Raw genomic sequence first — 20,936 nt, forward strand, 5'->3', positions numbered from 1 at the left:
GGGTGTATGGAACAAGCTACCAGAAGAGGTAGTTGAGGCAGGGACTCTCCCAACATTTAAGAAACAGTTGGACAGGTACATAGATAGGACAGGTTCGGAGGGATATGGACCAAACGCGGGCAGGTGGGACCAGTGTAGTTGGAACAAGTTAGGCCGAAGGGCCTGTTTCCACACTGTGTGATTCGATGACTCTATGATTCTATAATGTGTTCACTCGATATTAAACTCTTATTTATTTTAAAAGGCAGAGTGAAACCTGAGACTCTGAGCATCAAATACACATACTGTTCCTGGTTTGCACTTTGAAACTCCATGGTACTACCTGGAAACTGTTTTGCAAAGCATGGTCTATCTTCATCATTAACTTATTGATTGAATTTGGCAGCATTGAAGTGGCTGTGAATTGAAATCAGAAACATCAGGCAGTGAACAAAATTCTCAATCTAAGAAATTTTTATTGATATTTTCTCTAATAGTTCAGTAATATCTTTATGTACATTTCATATGTGGAAATAGGTTTTTGGAAGAAAGCAATGAAAAAAAACAATAAATGACAAAAAATACTTATCTTCTACTCAATCCCCACAACATTAATAGAGTGAGGGTTTCCATAGTGAGGAATGACAACAACTATTCCTGTGAACTAGACTTTCAGATATATGTTGATCCTTTGAAATTCATCTTGAAATAATCAGGTATTTACGAAGTTAACAAAATATTACAATGTATTTATACTGCAAGTAGTACATTCTTCCAGCATACTTATTATATTGTGTGTATGATATGATCTTTCAAAAATATAATTGTCAGGTTTTGCACTGAAGCACAACAAAGATTTTGTAAATTGAGAGATTGCCAATATGTTTGAGGGATGTAATTTGCTTCCAGGCCAAGCAATTAACAGCCAAATAGGTGGCAACTGCGATGAAAAAGACAGCGGTATGTCACATTGAACACATTAGGATGCATAATATCCAAACTTCACATTGGGTTTGGGGCTGAGGTTGGGCTGGGGTAGCTCTGAGGGTGGGGCTGGAGCTTGGGAAGGAATTAAGGTTGGGCTAAGGATGTGGATGGGGATGGGGCTATGGACTGTGGTTGGCACTGGTGTTGGAGCTGGGGCTGAATGCGGTTGTGGTTGTGGTTGTTTTTGGGGTTGGGCTGGAGTGAGGGTTAGAGCTGGGATGGAGTAAGGACTGGGGATGTGGCTAGGGATGGGCATGGGGATGGGTCTAGGGTTGGCGCTGGGGCTGGTGTTGGGCAGGGACTGATTGGGGTGGTGGTTGTGTTTGGTGCTTTGGGCTGGGTGCTGGTGTTATCTCCAGGTTATATCAGGCCTGCGAGATCTTAAATGGGGACAATTCAGTGAGTGCAGGGAAGGAAACCTGAGCTGTTTACACCCTGGTGTAGGCTCAGCAGCCGTCTCAGTGAAGTTAGTTTAACATCAATGCAGTAACTATGGCCTGTGGTGAGGACTTAACATAACACAAAGTTCAGCTTCTCAAGCAACAGTGCCCCAAGACTTCCACATTGCTGCATCTTACAGTGACCTATTGTGTTGGTGTAAGTCTGTCCATTTTTCAAGGACTGTTCTTTGCTCCATGGCACAATATCCATCCCCCTAATGCCATTCATTGTGGCCTGTTCACAAAGAGGTGACAACTCATAGATACAGTAGATACAAAGAGCTATAGTAACTCAGCGGGTTAGGCAGCATCTCTGCAAATAAAGGATGGGTGATGTTTCGGGTTAGCAACCTTCTTCAGACCTTGACTTTGACTGAGAAGGCATGAACTAGAGAAGAGAGAGTATATTATTTAGGCTTTAATCGGCAAATGGTGTATAATTTCCAACAAAGTGTTTCGTCAGAGATTTTTCCTCAATATTTCAATCATTCTTAATCCGGAAAGAGAAGAAACCCACTAAAGACACTGTCATGATTTCTTTGTCCCATTAAGGCGTTGTACACAGTTGCTTCAAGCCAAACCTTGTCACTGACCTGCAAATGAAGCACAAGGCCTCCTGAACTGACCTGAACGAAATCCCCATGACTACAGAAGCTAGTTATCGTCTCTCCGTTCTTATTCATGTTAACGCACAGGTTGTTATTTGAGGTCGCGTGGTACACAAAGTAATAGTAGCCTGATATGTGGCAGGTGAACTTTCCTGTGCTACTGTCGTAGTGGTTCTGGTCATTAGACAGGATATCAGTAAATTTGATGGGGCTGTCTCGTGGTGGGTATGTATACACTTTCCTTTTTGCAGAAAACGCAGATTTCAAAGTGCTCTTGTAGTCTCCTGATTTTCCCTTCTCCCCTATTACACCCATGATGCCTGGGTCTCCTTTGTTGCCTGATGGTCCTCTGCGTCCCCTTTTCCCAATCGGCCCCTTGATTCCTGGATCGCCCTTGTCACCGCTTTCCTCCAGACCACCAGCCGAAACAGAGGGCCCTTTTCAGAAAACATATCACGTTCACTTTTTTGAGGAATGCAGTCCTCTTTCATTCTACGACATATAATGAGAGACAATTTTGCAATGCGTGGTGAAACGTTATATATAAGTGCACGCTTTCTTCTGACCATCATAGACTTGCCCAGCAATCGAGTGCCACTTGTACCATTGTGATAAATACTCAGTGTGTATGGGCAGTGGGGATTCTGTTTGAGTTGGTCTCTGTGAAATTTACTCAGTGGCCTATGATCTAAGGTCTTTCCATCACTCAATATGCCTCGCCTGCCTTACAAAGGACTTTAGGCCGGCTGTGCGTCTCTGTCTGAGGGTTATGTGGGGAATGACAGTCGAGACATTAGTCTGAAAGCCTGTGGGCCTTAAGGATTGGATAAAGTCATGAGGAGGGGGGATGTGATTAGCCCCCTAGTCAAATAAAGGTATCAGGGCACAGTGATGAAGTGACCAGAGCAAAGTGTGCCTGCGCTGTACATTTAAGAGTTTAGTTCAGAGATACAGTGTGGAAACAGGCCCTTTTGGCCCACCAAGTCCATGCCAACCAACAACCACCCATACACCATGTTATATCCTACACACTAGGGACAATTTACAGAAGCCAATTAACCTACAAACCTGCATGTCTTTGGAACCTGGGAGGAACCCGAAACACCCAAAGAAAACCCATGCGGTCACAGGGAGAGCATGCAAACTCCACACAGACAGCACCCGTAGTCAGGATCAAACCCGGGACTCTGGCACTGCGAGGCAGCAACTCTACCACTGAGCCATTGTGCCACCTTTGTGAGATGTGGAGTGTGAATGTGAGGGCAAGGGTGTGAGTGTGTGTGAGGTGTGAGATCTGGGGGGTGAGTTGTTTGGTGTGAAATGTGAGGATGACCTCTGGGTGGGTGAATCTGAAACAGGGGATAGTCTCAGACGCGCTGGTCCCAGTGACAAATGGGCTGGGATACATCAACGTATTGACCCAAGTTAATCTCTTCCCCCCTCCGATGTATTGAAGGTTTCAGTATAAATGTGTGAAGCTGCCAGTACTTGTGAGATTTGAGATAAGAGGGTGTGTGTGTGTGTGTGTGTGTGTGTGTGTGTGTGTGTGTGTGTGTGTGTGTGTGTGTGTGTGTGTGTGTGTGTGTTAGGGGGTGTGTGTGTGAATATTGAGGGTGATGTGAGTGTGCGTGAGGGTGAGGGTGTGAGTGTGTGTGAATATTGTCTGGGCAACATGTTTAAGGGTGGGAGATGTGAGTGAGTGTGAGGGGTGAGGTGTGAGTTTTGAGTATGATCTCTAGTGGGTGGATCTGAACAATGGGCGTCTTAGATGCTTCAAGAGGCTGGTCAAGAGCCACATCTGCGCCTTCCTCCCTCGCAACATGGACCGCTACAGTTCGAACAGATCCACGGATGATGCGGTCTCCCAGGTTCTGCACACCGCTCTCTCTCACCTTGACAGCCAGAATGGGGGCTATGTGAGGATGCTGTTCATTGACTTTAGTTCAGCCTTCAATACGATAGTCCCCACCAGACTTGCTGAGAAGCTGCTGGAACTGGGGCTTAACACTCCCCTGTGTGCCTGAGTCCCGGGCTTTCTCACCGCCAGGCCCCAGGTAGTCAAGATGGGAAGACATACATCGAGCACCCTCACCCTGAACACACGATCCCCCCAGGGTTGCATCCTCAGCCCCCTACTGTACTCCCTGTACACACATGACTGTATGGCTAGGTTCAGCTCCAACTCAATAATCAAGTTTGCTGATGACACTGTGATGGTGGGCCTGATCTATGATAACAATGTGAAGGCGGCTGATCTGGCACTCTGGTGTCAGGACAACAGCCTCCTCTTGAATGTCATAAAAACTAAGGAGCTGATTGTGGACTTTAGAAGGGCACAACATCCGAGGACATATACGCCACTGGAGATAAATGGGGATACTGTGGATAGGGTGAGCTGCTTTAAATACCTGGATCTGACATGGACATCACACGCTGCCATTCTGGTGAGTAAGGCAAGGCAGCGCCTTTACCATCTGAGGCAGCTGAGGAAATTCAGAATCTCTCTGAGGATCCTTCAGTGCTTCTACTCAGGGGCTGTTTAAAGCATCTTGTCCGGCAACATCACAATCTGGTTTGGGAACTGCTCTGCCCAGGACAAGAAGGTTCTGCAGAGAGTAGTGCATTCGGCCGAACACACTATGGGAACTACACTCGCACCCCGACAGGACCTATACATCAGAAGGTGCAGATCCAGAGCCAGCAACATTATGGGGGACCCCTACCACCCCAGCAACGGTCTGTTCCAGCTGCTACAGTCAGGCAAACACCTCCATTGTCATGCTGTGAAAGCGGAGAGGATGAGACGGAGTTTCTTCCCACAGGCCATCAGACTGTAAACTCTTATCTCATCAGGGACTAATTTACTGTTGTGTTGTGTTTTTTTAAAAGTGCTGTTTTTTTTTCTATTATGTAAATATTGATTTTGTTCTATTCTGTTCTGCAGTTTTTTGCACAATCCGCAGGCATTGCCACTTTCATTTCACTGCACATCTTGTATTTGTATGTGACAAATAAAGTTGACTTGACTTGACTTGACGGGTTGGTCCCAGTGACAATTGGGCAGTAATACGTCAGCCCACTAACCCAGCTAACCTCTTCCACCCTCTGACCATGTTCTCCTGCTCACTCCCTTCTCCCAACTCCATCACCCCTGTGGAATCACTGAATGACCAAGGCAGGAGAGAGTATCAGTTTAGTTCATTGTCACGTGTACCGAGGTACAGTGAAAAGCTTTTGCTGTGAGGAGTTTTGTTGTATGGAGTTTCTGCTGCAGTCACAGAGAGCGGGATTAATTGTCGCCTATATTAGCAAAGAATTTGATGTGAAACGTGAAGATAGACATAAAAAGCTGGAGTAACTCAGCGGGTCAGGCAGCATCTTTGGAGAAAAGGATTTGGTGCCGTTTTGGGTCGAGACCCTACTTCAGGCTCATTTGCTGTCTGTTTGTAAGCCTCCACAGCATGTGGACTAGGGATCATCCCACTTGCTCGCTTTTGGCCTGTGCTTCACGAGTGGAATAACTGAGTTGGAAGTGTGGTGCCCCTGAGCGGGAGTGGGTTTACTGTGGCTGCATGTTTTACCTGGATCTCCTTTTGCTCCTTTCGGGCCATCTCGGCCATCTTTGCCAGACATTCCTGGTACTCCATGACTCCCAGGTATCCCAGGAATTCCAGAGGCCGTTTCTAAACCTGATACCAATGCACCCAGCACTGTTAGCAGCAGCATCAGAGAAATACAATTGGATTCCATGGTTTGTTTGACCAAGTCGGCAGGATCCGAAAACCTAAACAAGGAATGAAGACAGCAAAAAGCATTTAGACGTCACTTAATTAACCAAGCAAAACGTTGGGCTGTTATACATCAGGAAAGTGAAATCTGATGAACTTTGCAAGAATCAATCTTTACCTCCGCTGAAAAAGAAATGAGGAACTACTTATGTATCAGCCGGAATTCAGCGTTCTTGCTCTCTGTTTTGCTGCACCTTTGTTCCCCTGGCTGCTGAACTCAAGCCTCACGTATCTAATGCTAACTTTAGGCAATGAACCTCTGAGGTGCCCTGAGCCCCAGGTGTTGCTCAAAGTGGGGGCAGGACTTTGGGCAACAAAGCAGAAGCACAGGATTCGTAGCACAATTGAGTATTAATGTTGAATGCCTTCTACATTCCTCTGACAGATCTGTGCACTGAAGAGGAGATAGCAAAGAGTTACGTAGATGGGGCTGGGATTACAAAAACGATCAGCTGAGGTTGGTTCCTTTGGAATAAGGGAGATTGAGCTAATTTAATTGAAGTGCATACATTTATGACAGACCTGGGTGGAGTAAATGGAGAGGATCTGTTTCCCTTGTCAAAACCAAGGGAGCAAAGGTTTAATGGAGAGATCATGAATAGAGTGACCATAGGTGGAATTATCACGAGTGGAGTGGCCATGGGTAGAGTGGTCATGGGGAGTGATCATGGGTGGAGACATCATGCACAGAGCGGTCATGGATGGAGTGATATTGGGTGGAAAGATCACGGGTGGAGAGATCATAGCGAGGAAGTTCTTGGATAGGGTGACCATGGGAAAGGAAGAGAAGTTGAGACATTTAAAGAGCATTAATCTGCAAATGTTCCCAGAACCTGATGGGATCAATCCTAGGTTATGGAGAGAGGCGAGAGAGGAGATATCTGGGGCCATGTCAGTGATCTTTGTATCCTCTTTAGCCACAGACAAGGTATCAGAGGACTAGAGAATGCTGTTCCTTTGTTTAAGAAGGCAATAAGAATAAACCCGAATCCTACAGGCTGGTGAGCCTTACATTGGCTATAGGAAAATTGTTGAATTACCTTATTTGGGAAAATATCTACAATATAACAGCAACGTGGGTTCATTGAGAGAGGTCTCACAGAACTTCTGACAGAAGGTTCCCGACCCAAAATGTTGCATGCCTATTCCCTCCACGAAGCTGCTCAAGATTCCAGCATCTGCAGTTTATTGTATTTCCACTGAATACAAGAATGGGGATGTTGTATCTGACAACAGTTGTAAGCGCAGTCTGTAGGTGTTCTCCCTGCGACCGTGTGGTTTCTCTCCAGGCGCTCCGGTTTCCTCCCACATTCCAAAGGCGTGCAGGTTTGTAGGCTGATTGGCTTCTGTACTTTGTCCCTAGGGTGTAGGATAGAACTAGTGTACGGGTGGCCGGCATGGACACGGTGGGCCGGTGGGCCTGTTACCATGCTGTATCTCTAGAACTAATACTACAGTTGGAGAGCTCACAGATGCAGTGACCATTGGCGGAGTGAGGCTGGATGCGGAGCCTTGGTTATGGGAGCAATCATGGGCGACAGGTTCGCAAGTGGAGGAGGGTGTATGAGTGGAGGAGCCATGGCCGGCATGATCATACCTCTATCCCATTGAGGTTACAGGTGAAGGGTCCACATGATGACAAGTGAAGAAACAACAGATGCAACGGCTGTGACTGGAAAGCTTGGTGAAAGGTAGTGAAGGGGGATGTTGTAAGGGGCAGGTACTGGTTAATGATCAGTCATGATCATATTGAATGGTGGGCCAGATCCAAACAGTCCATGGCTCACTTCTGCTCCTATTATTTTGTGTTTCTATGGGTGCATTACAGCTCAAACTCGTGTCACTTAAGAATGAAGATTACAACCCAACTATGAGTATAAATACTGACTAACGGTGTTAGAGTCCAGAGGTTGTGTTAACATTAACTATTACATAATGCAATATTTAATGCTCAGCTTCTTTCCGCTATCTGTTGGCAACACATATCATTTTCTAACCTCCACTCTGCTGATAGTAATAAGCTTGTGCAATCTTCACACAAATAAAGGATTATCTTCTCCTTCCTATCAAGTCAGAGATCATATAAGCTGACTGTAGGTCTCTTAAAATGGCTTAAAGACAATGGTTTACAGTTGTCATTTTTCTTTCAACATTCATCTTTCAATGCAAAATCATATAACATTAGCTGATAAGGTTGGTTCAACTCACTCCACATTTAATATAAAATTAAATAAATAAACAAATCAAGGGGATGAACTGATCCCTTTCATATTTAACCGTTTTACATATCAAAGGAAAGCCTTCATGGTTAGTGTTGAAGGGGTTAATTTTTTTCAACTTTAATATATGAATCATTTTAATATAACAAGTTAATAAAATATTTGAAACAGATTTATTCTTTGGAATTTTATGCAAAGGTTTGAATTCTTACCTTATGTCGATGGAAGCTTTGCAAAGAGAATTCTAAGAAGCGAGACTTTAGTGGAGCAGAATGGGTTTGCACAATTCTAAACGTTGTAGATGAACATGTAGCTTTTCGAGAGGGAGGGAGGGAGGGAAAGTGGGAGAGAGGGAGGGTCTGGAAGTTTGATGTACAAGCTCTGGTACTCAAACTGACGCCTCTGTCTGATCAAGAATGCCAACTTTCAGTTCCCTTTTTATTACTGGCACTGAAGTTGTTTGTGAAACATTTATTGTCTAATGTAAGATTAGGATGAGAACAGCATGTTGAGTTCAAGCCAATCTCTTTAATTCATGGTGTTCACTGTGTATAAAACAGAAACAAATATGCAAACAGAACATTGATTGATTCACAAAATATAGAGGCTGACAGTTTTAATTAACAACATCTGATGTTTCTGAAGTATTTGCAGAATTTGTTATGGTGCCGAGAGATAACAATATCCTGTTTCGCAATTTTGTAAAGGAGTTTGGATCACATCGATGTAAATGGTCCAAGATCTTGGTGGCCTCAACTGAGCATTGCCCAAAGCATTTATAGTGATTTTCTGCCATCACAGTTGAGGCATTTTGGTAAATTGTATCCCAAATTAGCTTGGCAACGGGAAAATAGAGGGTGCTGGTGAAGGGTTGTTTCTGTGCTTCTGTTCCTGTAACTAGTGATGTTCCACAGGGATCGTTGTTGGTGTTTGTAATATGGTTGAACGATTTGGATATGGATGCAGGCGGCATAATCAGTAAGTTCTCAGAAGACATTAAACATGGTGGAGTTGAAATCAGAGTGAAGGGTAGTCAAAGGCCACAGGGTGATATTGATGTGTTGGTGAAATGGGCTGAGAAATTGCAGGTGGAGTTAAAATTCGGTAAATTTAAGGTCATGTATTTTTAGAGTTCTAATGAGGCTAGGACATACAACATGAATAGTAGAGATGTTCGAAGCCTTGTGGAACAGCAGGACTTCAGTGCGCAAGTCCAATCCGTAATGGAAGCAGATAACATGACTAAGATGGCTTGTTGGATACTGCCCTTCATTAGTCAGAGCAACAAGAGGATCCACCAACTTTACTAAACATTGGGCAGACCTCAACTGGAGTTGTGGTGACTACATTATAGATGTGATGGTGTTAGAGATGGCACAGAGGAGAGATTCATCGGGATAGTTCAATTAATGGAGCATTTCTGTTATGAGGAGAGACTGGAGAGACGGGATCTATTCTCCATGGAGAGGAGGAGCTTAAGAGGTCATGAAAGAGGTCAAATAACATGACTTCTCAGAGAAGATATGGTAGACTAGATTGATGTTTCCAAATATCAGAGGTCGATAAAACGAGAGGACATAGATTTACAGTCAATAGTAAGAAATGTAAAGTGATCTGAGGGGGGGGGGACCTTTTTCACCTTTGATTGCGCCATCCGTGTATTGTGGGTGAAGCAACACACTCACCTGTCTGGCAGAACATGTTCATATCTGGACAAATTGTATTTATATCCTGCCCACTCCAAATCAAAGGTGTAAACATGGACACTCACTTGGGCCCCAACTATGGCTGTGTTTTTGTTGGCTATGTAGAACAGTTTACGTCCTTACTTTGGCACTCCTTCCCAGCTCTTTCTCTGCTCCATGAACAAATGCATCGGTGCTGATTCCCTCATTCTTCCAGAACTCATCATTTTATCACCTTTGTCACCTGAGCCTCAAATTCACCTGGACTATTTCACACACTTCCCTTCCTTTTCTAGATCTCTCTGTCTCTACCTCAGGAGACAAACTTTCCACCAAATCTTTGATAAACCTATGGATTCCCGCAGCGACCTCTACTCCACCTCCTCCCATCCTGTCTTTTCAAAGGACACCGTCCGCAGCTCTCAGTTTCTCTATTTCTGCTGTAGCTGATCCCAAGAAGTGGTTGGCCATTTGAGGACTTCAGAACTGCCCCTCTTATTCAGAAAACATGGCTTCCCTTCTGTTGCAACCAAGGGCACCTGCAGGGTGGGGCCAAACACAAGCTAGAAGAACAATACCGCATCTTCCACTTGTCACTGCCATTTCCCCTCCAATCCCCACCCAGCTCCACCTACCCTTTCTTTCCTTCTTTTTATTTTTGCACCAATGTCTCATGCCTTGTTTTTTTTTTTCTACAGTCTTCTTCCTTTCAGAAATTCTCTGTGTCTTGTATGGTTAATTTATGTTTTGATTGGGTCTATATATCAGTGATGCTACTGCATGCAAGATATTTCATTGTACTTGTACCTCACTTTACTTGTGCATAAAGGGCCTGTCCCACGGGCATGCGACTGCATGCGGCAAGCGTGACGTAACGTGGTCGCTTGAGCCATACGGCCTCGCGGGGCCGATCCCATTTCGATCGCCGGAGCCGTATGGAGTTGTACGGAGCTGGTCCCAACATCGCGCGGGGCTCCGAAAAACTGACACTGTCCAAAAATTCCGCGTGGCAATGGCCTGCAGGCCCGCAGCCGCATTGAGGCCTCGACGGGCGTGCGCAGTGTCCCGACGCCGTACGCAGCATCTTGATGGCATACGCCTAGCGCGAACTTCCTGCGGACTTCGCTCGAACTTCACGTCAACTCGTACGGGATCACTCGACCTCCGCGCGGCCCCCGCTTCTGGTTTGGTCGCGCTCGCCGCATGCAGTCGCATGCTCGTGGGACAGGCCCTTAAGATAATAAACTTGACTTGAATTGACTTGAATTGACTTCTGATTCAACCTCTCGCTTACTGGCCTTTATCTGAACAATGGCCTTACCTCACCTTCCCCTGGCTCTATTTGCCCAACAAATACCACACCCTCCCCAACTTGGTTCTACCAATCACTTAAAGTCAGAGAGGCATAGCACAGAAAGAGCCCATTGGGCCCAACTCATTCATGCTAACCCATTTGCCCTGGTTTGGCCCACATCACTCTCCATCTCTAGTATCCATATACCTGTCCAAGTGTCTTTTAAATGCTGTTATGAAGCCACTCAAATGCCTCTGTCAACTTCTCTGGCAGCTCGATGCAAACATCCACCACCCACAATGTGAAAAAGTTGCCCCTGAGGTTTGTTTAAATTTTTTGCCTTAAACTAATGCCATGTGGTTTTAGAAGGACTCTAACTATATCTATGGACTTTATCATTTTATAAAGCACTACAAGGTTACTCCTCATTCTCCTTCACTTCTGGGAATGAGTCCCAGGCCATCCAGTCCCTTATAGCTCAAACCCTCCAATCCGGCATCCCTTGTGAACCTTTTCTGCACCTGATCTAGATTAATCACATCTTTAAAAACTTGTCATTGTGTCTGGTGCCTTGTGATACCAGTACGATTCTTGAAGGCCATTGTGTGTATCCTCTGTTACATTTTCCTACCTATGGTGCATTGGTAGAGTTGCTGCCTGACAGCGTTTGCAGCGCCGGAGACCCAGCTTCGATCCCGACTACGAGCGCTGTTTGTACAGAGTTTGTACATTCTCCCTGTGACTGTGTTGGTCTCTCCCGAGATCTTTTGTTTCCTCCCTGTGGGTTTATTAACATGGTATAAGTGCAAATAATGTGTGTGTGTGTGTGTAGGATAGTGTTAATGTGCAGGGACCGCTGGTCAGTGCCAACTCGGTGGGCCAGAGTGCCTGTTTCTGCATTGCATCTCTAAACTATACCCAGCGCTTCCTTTGTGATGGTATGCACCAATACAATGTACTGGCACCTCTAGAGTTAAATCTAGTTTATCATTTTTATTACAAAATGATTACTTAAGTTTAAGAAATAAAATGTATTAATTAAGTTAGGCCCTTAAACAATATTAACAGCTTGTAAAACCACAATCCCCGTAAACACCAACAGCAAGGAACAAAATTGGGAGATTGCTTTTGGTGACAACTTGGATAAAATTTGGAATCTTCTATCTCAAAGACTTGGTTTGGCAAATTTTATAGTTTATATTATTTTAATATGTGTTGATTTTATGCTTTGCAGGAATTAGTTTCTTTTAAAATTAGTTGATTGGTTACAATATCAACAAGGATATACTGATAGTAGGGTATACTGATAGAAACAAAATTGTTGATAAATGTAGCTGAATTTTTAACTGATACTAGACTAAGTGGGACCCGTTGCGTCCCAGGTTCACACCGGAGGACTGGTCTCCCAACGCAATATTCCACATCTCCACCAATCCCAATATTGGTGGCCAGTGGGGGGAGGGGGGGGGGGGTGGGGGGGTCTGGTGCGCTAGCATGGGTGTTGTGGGTCAAGTCAAGTCAAGCACAGTGAGTGCAGGGCCAACAATCCATTTCAATCCATTTCATGTCAAGTCAAGCACAGGGCAGGTGGGGCCAGCCATCAATACAATCCATTTGCTTTCATTTCAGGTGAGGTCAAGGTAAAGCAAAGGCAAAGCAAAAGCAAAAGCACATGGCAGGTGGGACCAGCTAACAATACAATCCATTTGCTTTCATTTCAGTTGAGCTCAAGCAAAGCAAAGCCAAAGCAAAAACAAAAGCACAGGGCAGGCCAAACAACTCATTTCATTTCATTCAGGGCTAACATATCATTTATTGGAAGCACATTGCTGGTTAACAAATCATCATTCTTTGCAAGTACATTGCTGGCTAACAAATTATTTATTGCAAGCACATTAATGGTTAACAAATCATCATTCATTGCAAGCACATTGCTGGCTAACAAATCATCGTTCATTGCAAGCATGTTGCTGGCTAACAAATCATTTATTGCAAGCACATAAAGGGTTAACCACATAAAGCACATAAAGCACATAAAGCACATAACCACATAAATCACATAAAGCACATAAAGGGTAGGCTCACAGTTCGGTAGAATCACAGTTCAGTAGACTCGCAGTTCAGTAGACTCACAGTTCGGTAGAATCACAGTTCAGTAGACTCACAGTTCAGTAGACTCACAGTTCAGTAGACTCACAGTTCAGTAGACTCACAGTTCAGTAGACTCACAGTTCAGTAGACTCACAGCAGAATCAGAGCTGTGGCCTCTACCTCACGATCTTTCAGAGTGACTGACTCATGTCCAGGTATCCGGGTTTTGTAGTCCTGCCCTCCCCCCAGAAGGGGCGTTACCTTCATCATGGTGATTGACAGGCGAGAGGACCAATCAGCTGATCTCAAAAGTTTTTAAACACTCATTTAAACACTTTTTTATTTTTAATTGATCGGAAAATCGGGGTTGCCTCAGCAGAGGAGGACTGTGAGTAAGAAGGCCAAAAATAGTACCGATATAGAGTAGCGTTATTTCTAAAATCAATATACAGCGTAGACAGGAAGTGGTCAAGATGAAACTTTTAATTATATAGATGCACACTGACAACTTTTTGCCTACAAATAAACTGCACATTGCCTACAGCACTACACAGAATGTATAGGTAGCATTTTATTTGAACTATTTACTTTCCATACAATTCAACATTGAATCAAATGACTAGATTAATTCAATTTTTAATGTATATATACAGAAGTCTTTGCTTACATTGTAACTTCTGCCTCTGGAGCAAATGGTATAAATTGCTTGTTTACATAGATAGATGTTGGATATTGAATATGAGGTCAAGGTTACTAATTTACAAGTGGAAATGATGACTTTTACTCAATGTTCACAATGGAATTATTGCAATGGGAGTTGAGGAAAGGAGATCTGCAACTTTAATAATTGACTCCATTTCACAGGCACATACAAACAAAATTTGGTTATGAATGACATAGAATCTCCAATTCAAAACAAGATCAATCAGGTTTATAACAAAGATCAAAACTGATTTCAGCTTGTGACCAAAGAAAGGACAATTGCTACAGTGAAATTGGTGAGGTCTTGAAAAAGGGCAATAGGATTGGACATCAGTACTACATCATTGTCTGAAATTTTGTCACCAAAGACAACCAACTTTTCCATCTTAAGAATGTCAAATATTCTCATTTGTATTAAGCAGAGAAACCTCTGGCACCGGAATTAATCATTTACTGCTGTTGTTTCCAATCTTTGTTTTATATTAAATAAAATGTTTTATTTGTTTTCCACAGAGACAACTGATGAAACAGCCAGTTTAATTGGCAAATAAGAGGAACCCACTGAATACACTGTCAGCTCCCTCCGTGCCTCGCATTGAATTGTGGTTTGTAGCCTTGAGATAGACTTCATCACCTTTAGCCACGTTAAGGACTACTCCCCCTGAACTGACTTGGAAAGTGTTGGGAACGTAATCACAGAAACTGACTACTATGTCATTGTTATGCATAAAGTTGACACAGAGTGCCCCCTTGGAAGTAGCATGGTATGTGAAGTAATAGAGGCCTGTGATATTACATTGGAATCTTCCCATCCTAGCATGGTAGTTATTTGGTTCATTGCTGATCTGCTTTCCAAAAACTATTGTGTTGCCTGGTCTTGGCTTGTTGTCCATGCTTCGTGCCATGGAAAAGGCTGACTTCAGGGTGTTTGTGTGGTCTCCAACTTCACCTTGTGCACCTTTCTCTCCCGGTGCACCCCTTTCTCCCTTTTCTCCCTTCTCACCATCAGGTCCGACTTTTCCGGTGGGGCCTTCGATGCCTTGCTCACCCTTCTCTTCTTTACTGCCAGGCAACCCAAACGAACCAGGAGGACCTGGTAAATAGGAGGACAAAAACCACATGAACTGTCTTAATCAAATTACCATTAAAATACAAAGTACGTGTGCCATAACACCAGGATAAGGGCTCAACTAAGAAAACCAAACCCCCTTTTCAAGGCCCCCACTCTCTCATCCTTAAGGGCCTGTTCCACTTAGGCGATTTTCCCGGCAGTCACCTGAAAAACCGGGAACTGGAACGGCGACTGTCAGAGTGGAACACACACACACACACACAAACACATTGCCAAGGCGGGGGCCAGGGAAAGCGGGGGAGCGCTGTCTGAAATTCACACAGTGCAAAGCCAAGGTGATACAGACACACACCGAGATGAGCAGGAAGGTTAAGACGGCTAGCACAGTGTACAGTACTCGTGCTTACGTTTTTTTCCCCAATGAGCCAATGAAAATGCCCGGTCAGCAAAGACGATTAACTAAAACTCCCTACAACTACCCATATCTACATGGCGACCCCACTACAACTGCACCTATGACTACAGGATTATCAAATTTTCTCCATGGCAACCAATTTTTGGTCGCAGAACTTTTTTCAACATGTTTTAAAAATTTGGGGCGACCATACTGAAGCCGCGACGAGTTCCAAGAATGCGGGGACTCCTCGCGACCATGAAGGAGACTCACCAGAGACCACCAGCGAACATGTGGCGACCTTCTGCCGAACATGTGGCAAGCACAGAGTCCCCTGCACTCGCCTAAAAAGTCGCCTAAGTGGGACAGGCCCTTTATCATGGATGTCCAGTCACTCTATACCCCCATCCCCCACCAGGAAGGTCTTAGAGCTCTCTGTTTCTTCCTCGACTGCAGAACCAGCCAATTTCTGTCTACCAATACTCTCCTCCGCCTAGCAGAGCTGGTCCTTACCCTCAACACTTCTTCTTCGACTCCTCCCACTTCCGCCAAATCCAAGGCATATCTATGGGCACTTGCATGGGCCCCAGCTATGCCTACCTCTTTGTAGGGTACATTGAACAATCACTGTTCCAGGCGTACACTGACCCTATCCCCGAACTCTACCTCCACTACATTGACGACTGCATCGGTGATGCCTCCTGCACCCATGCAGAACTCACCAACTTGATCACGACTAATTTCCATCCTGCGCTCAAATTCACTTGGACCATCTCCGACATCTCCCTACGGTTTATGAGTCTCACCGTCTCCATCACAGGAGACAGACTTTTGAATTACATCTACAACAAACCTCCTGACTCCCATAGCTATCTAGACTACACTTCTTCCCACCCTGCTTCCTGTAAAGACCATCCCCTACTCCCAATTATCTGAAAATTCTGAACTCACTTTAGAGTATGGTAGTTTATATTTGGTGTAATCAGTGAAACTGAACTCATTTGCTGGTTTGCATGTTTTATGAAGATCTTTAGACTGGTTTAGTAGTTTTAGTTCTGCAACTAAGGTACATTATCATCAGTGCAGTTTGCATGGGAGCAGAAATTGCATCCCACGTTTTTTTCACTCAGATCTTTACAAGTGTATTGTGTTCTGTTCTGGGCACCATGTTATAGGAAAGATGTTGTCATGCTGGAAAGGGTACAGATAAGATGTATGAGGATGTTGCCAGGATTAGAGGGTTTGAGCTATATGAGGAGGTATTCTATTCCTTGCAGTGCAGGAGGATGAGGAGTGATCTTATAGAAGTGTATAAAATCATAAGTGGAATAGATTGTGTAGATGCACAGAGTCTCTCACCCAGAGTAGGTGAACTGAGGACAAGAGGAAATAGGTTTAAGGTGAAGGGGAATAGATTCAATAGGAACCAGAAGGGTATCTTTTTCACACAAAGGGTGGTGGTTGTGTGGAACAAGCTGCCAGAGGAGGTAGTTGAGGCAGGGACTATCCCAACATTTAAGAAGGAGCTAGATAAGTACATGGATAGAACAGGTTTGGAGGGATGTGGATCAAACACTGGAAGGTGGGACTAGTGTAGCTGGGACATGTTGGCTGGTGTGGGTAAGTTGGGCTGAAAGGTCTGTTTCCACTCTGTATCACTCTATAACTCTGAATTCAGACATTTTTCTGAGATTAGATTTAGCAGTATTATCATTAAAAGAGATTTGGAAAGCTGGACATCAGTGAATTACCTGGAATTCCTTTCATCCCTTGTGGTCCATCCAGGCCATTTTTCCCAGGACGTCCAGGAATTCCAGGGAGCCCGGGACTCCCATGGATTGAGGGGGCTGGGCAAGTGTCTTGAGCTGACGACCCCATCAGGAGCAACAGCAGAACCAGTCCCACGTGATGTATTCGATGTGACATTGTCCTATCTGACAGCACTATAAAAATAAAATAGTTATGACAATGGAGCAAATCATTTTGGAGTCTGAAACAAACATGTCATCTTACCCTGTATATTCTGCCAGAAATGTGTCCCAAATATGTAGTAATTGGGATGACTGTGGACACTTTAAACATAAGCACTACTTCATTTCCAAAGGGGCTTCCAACGTCTTGGATTCCTTCTGGAGAGGGATATGAAGATAGGTATTGGAGATAATTTGCCAAAACATTTAGATGATAACCATAAATCCTCAGAGATTAATGTGTGAACATAATTCTAACGAGACAATTTGCATTTAAAGTGGTGCCATCCTCAAGAAAATAAGATGCTCGCAAACTATTTGTGGGTAAATATGAGAAAGTAGAAAGGACATGAACCATCAGCGACCCACTGATGTCACCAGTGGTCCAGTATTCCTACCACATAACCAGTTGCCACCCACATAGTTCACTCTTCAAGGAGTGGTGGAAAACCCTGCTTGCACTTGCCATGCCTGTTAATGGGGTGTCCACTGGGATATGCTCATTTCCATGTACTCCACCTTGTGTAGTAGATCTTTTCCCAGTAATTCCCACATGGAAGGCAGTGCCATTGGACAAGGTTATTAACGTTCAGTATGTGACACAGGCAGAGGCAGTTCTATTGACCCGCTGAATACATAAAGATGACTATAACACGTTATGTTTTAATAGCTCACACAGTTTTCAGGTGAGAGGAACGCACAAATAAGTCATGGCAGGTGAAGTGCAGGTTCCATTCCAGCCTCCAGTAGATGGTCTGCTACATAGATGGTACACAAAAATGCAGGAGAAACTCAACGGGTGCAGCAGCATCTATGGAGCGAAGGAAAAAGGCAACGTTTCGGGCCAAAACCCTTCTTCAGACTCTACATGCTACATAGATGGATGGCCAGACATATTCCTGGCCCACGTGGCAACCACATGGTATTTACAGACTGGGCTTCTTCTGGATCTCTCAATCGGTCCAAGGATCTGGCACCAGACTTTGCCCAGAGGGAGAAGAGGAACTAACCTCTACTGCTTCCCATTCGGAACAAAGTTCAATCCAAAGTAGGACCGTTCCCTCCTGCTCAAAACAACAAGGCCTTTGACAAAGACATATGTTGGTAGGCTGGTCTGGAGGGGTAGACCTATGGGACCCAGGGCGAGCCAGCCAGTTGGAAACAAAGCAAGCTTAGTGGTAGGAATCAGAGGATGGTGGTGGAAGGTTGGTATTCAGATTCGATGCCTGTGTCCAGTGGTGTGCCACAGGGATCAGTTCTGGGTCCACTGTTGTTTGACATCTCTTTTAACGATTTCAACATGAATATAAATGGCATAAGTTTGCAGATGACACCAACATCGTTTGCATAGTGAACAGTGAAGATGGTGATCTAATATCTCAGTAGAATCGAGCAGAATTGCAGATGGAATTTATCTCGAACAAGTGCAAAGTGCTGAATTGTGATAAGTAAGAACTTGGTGGGACTTGCAAACCAAACAATAGGGCTTTGGAAAGTATCGTAGTACAGAGTGACTGATAATAAAAATAACATAATTCTCTCAAAGTGGCCGTACAGGTAAATAGGGTGGTGAAGATGGTGTTCACCATGCCTCTCTTTATCGGCCAGGGCATTGAGGTTCAAAAGATTGGACATACGATACAACTGTACAAGTTATTGTCCAGAACATCCTTGGAGTATTGAGTGCAGTCCAGTGTACAACTCAGCTTGTGACTCTTCACTAGATGTAGATAGACACCAGATCAGCCACAGGAAGAATGGCATTAGGCTGGAAATGGTGCAGAAAAGATGCGCATGTTACTGGGACAGGAAGGTGTGCTTTATAAGAGACTTGATAAGTTGGGAATTTTTCTCAGACCTTAGGAGGTTGAGGGGTGGCCTTATTAAGGTTGATAAAGTCGTGAGGGTGGTAGTTAAGTTCACACCTTTTTCACATGAGAGGGAAGTCTTTAACTAGAGGGAAAGAGAAACAAAGTGCTGGAGGAACCCATTGAACCAGGCAGCATTTAGTTTAGTTTAGTTTAGAGATACAGCGCGGAAACAGGCCCTTCGGCCCACCGGGTCCGCACCGACCAGCGATCCCTGCACATTAACACTATCCTACACCCACTAGGGACAATTTTTACATTTACCAAGCAAATTAACCTACAAACCCTGTACGTCTTTGGAGTGGGGGAGGAAACCGAAGATCTCGGAGAAAACCCACGCAGGACACGGGGAGAACGTACGAACTCCGTACAGACAGCACCCATAGTCCGGATCGAACCTAGGTCTCGGGTGCTGCATTCGTTGTAAGGCAGCAACTCTACACCACCGTGACTACCCTAAACAATTTAGGTCAGTCTGGTGAAGAAGGGTCCTGACACAAAAAAGGTCATCTGTCTATTTTTTCCACGGATGCTGCCTGTTTTTTTCTTTGCTCAAGGGTTTAACATCTGCAGTTTCTTGATTTCCTCATACTAGAGGGTGTAGCTGAAGATGAGAGAGGGAAACTTCAAGAGGGACCTGAGGAATAACATTTTGCACACAGAATGTGGAGGGTATGTGAAACAAGCTGCCAAAGGGTGTGGGAGCGATGGGTACAATTACAATGTTTAAACAACATTTGGACAAGTACATGGATAAGAAAGGTTTAGAGGCATAATACTGTAGTCCAAATGAAGGCAAATGATACTAGCTCAAGTGGGCAACTTTGTCAACATGGTCAAGTTGAACTGAAGGGACTATGCTGTTTAACTCAGACTATCTAACACAATACTAATCCATGGTCAGTACCAGAATATGTAAATAATCGGTCAGGATCAGGCACCACTAACTTTCACATTCAAACAGCCTATTTGTGTTGAAATCACGTTAATGAATAATTGCAATTGCTCAAATCTCTTTTGCCTGTGGAAGCAGACCGTACAAAATACACCTAAACATCCCTGCCCCGACATTGCAATAGGAATACTATAAAGGAATAAAATATAATTCCAAAGGTGCGATCAGTTACTTCTGAATAAGGAACAGATGCGCTTGCAGAATTACAGACTATAAAGATTTTTTTTTTAATTTTATTTCAGCTTGATATTAAGGGCACATTCTCTCAACAAAATGCCAAAGATTCCTTAATATGAAATTGTGAGCAAAACTCTGAATCAAAAGTGCTTCTTCAATAAAACTAACTGCCTCCAAATTTGGCAGCGAGTAAAGAGTTAACCCTGGGTTTACCGATTTGTTTTTCAACCCAGAGGTTTAAATACAAAAGAGTTGAAGATTTAGCAATTGGTACTTGCTAGAACCTACCTTGAATGCTGTCTGAAGGCTGAGAGTTTGCTGAGGAAATGAACCCAATGGAGTATCTAAAATATCGTTTCCGAGAAAGGCTTGGAGCACTGAGAAGAGAGGCTTAGGCTGCTTGCGTGAAAGAATCTGGCAGATATGAAGCCTTTCAAATGAGAGCCTGAGCTCAACCAGCATCGCTGCCAAGTTTCACTTCCCCGTCAAAACTTTATCTGCACTTCGCTCTTGCATTTATTCTGCACGAGAGGAAAAAAATAGAATTTGAAGTTACTTTTCTGAGAAATAAAACCAGAGAGATTTAATGATTCTTCTCCCCCCTGCAGCAGGTTCCCCCTTAACGGGTACATTGCAAGGTAATCAGGCACCTTGCTGAAGCGCCAGAGGCTCTGGTGGAGGTAGACTCAAGCGTCTCAGGTGGGGTG

The 20,936-nt window shown here is 44.2% G+C and overlaps 2 protein-coding genes across 3 annotated transcripts; both read right to left on the bottom strand.

Moving 5' to 3' along the window:
• Positions 1 to 435: 435 nt before the first annotated feature.
• LOC129711675 (complement C1q subcomponent subunit C-like) lies at positions 436 to 8,365 on the bottom strand. Its single transcript, XM_055659501.1, has 3 exons — positions 8,234 to 8,365; positions 5,596 to 5,798; positions 436 to 2,451 (listed from the first exon to the last, which is right to left on the bottom strand). Exons 2-3 carry the CDS (start codon positions 5,762 to 5,764, stop codon positions 1,898 to 1,900), a joined length of 723 nt encoding a protein of 240 aa, XP_055515476.1. The 5' UTR covers positions 5,765 to 5,798; positions 8,234 to 8,365; the 3' UTR covers positions 436 to 1,897.
• A 5,189-nt stretch (positions 8,366 to 13,554) lies between these two features.
• Positions 13,555 to 20,677, bottom strand: LOC129711676 (complement C1q subcomponent subunit B-like). 2 transcript variants are annotated; one of them, XM_055659503.1, is made up of 4 exons: positions 20,518 to 20,677; positions 17,273 to 17,388; positions 17,011 to 17,202; positions 13,555 to 14,886 (listed from the first exon to the last, which is right to left on the bottom strand). In XM_055659503.1, exons 3-4 carry the CDS (start codon positions 17,183 to 17,185, stop codon positions 14,330 to 14,332), a joined length of 732 nt encoding a protein of 243 aa, XP_055515478.1. In that variant the 5' UTR covers positions 17,186 to 17,202; positions 17,273 to 17,388; positions 20,518 to 20,677; the 3' UTR covers positions 13,555 to 14,329. The 2 variants fall into 2 exon arrangements, with proteins under 2 accessions (XP_055515478.1, XP_055515477.1); XM_055659502.1 differs by lacking the exon at positions 17,273 to 17,388 and having other exon boundaries at positions 20,518 to 20,675.
• Positions 20,678 to 20,936: the final 259 nt, after the last annotated feature.

Source organism: Leucoraja erinacea, chromosome 30 (assembly GCF_028641065.1).
Source record: "Leucoraja erinacea ecotype New England chromosome 30, Leri_hhj_1, whole genome shotgun sequence".
Taxonomy (NCBI): domain Eukaryota; kingdom Metazoa; phylum Chordata; class Chondrichthyes; order Rajiformes; family Rajidae; genus Leucoraja; species Leucoraja erinaceus.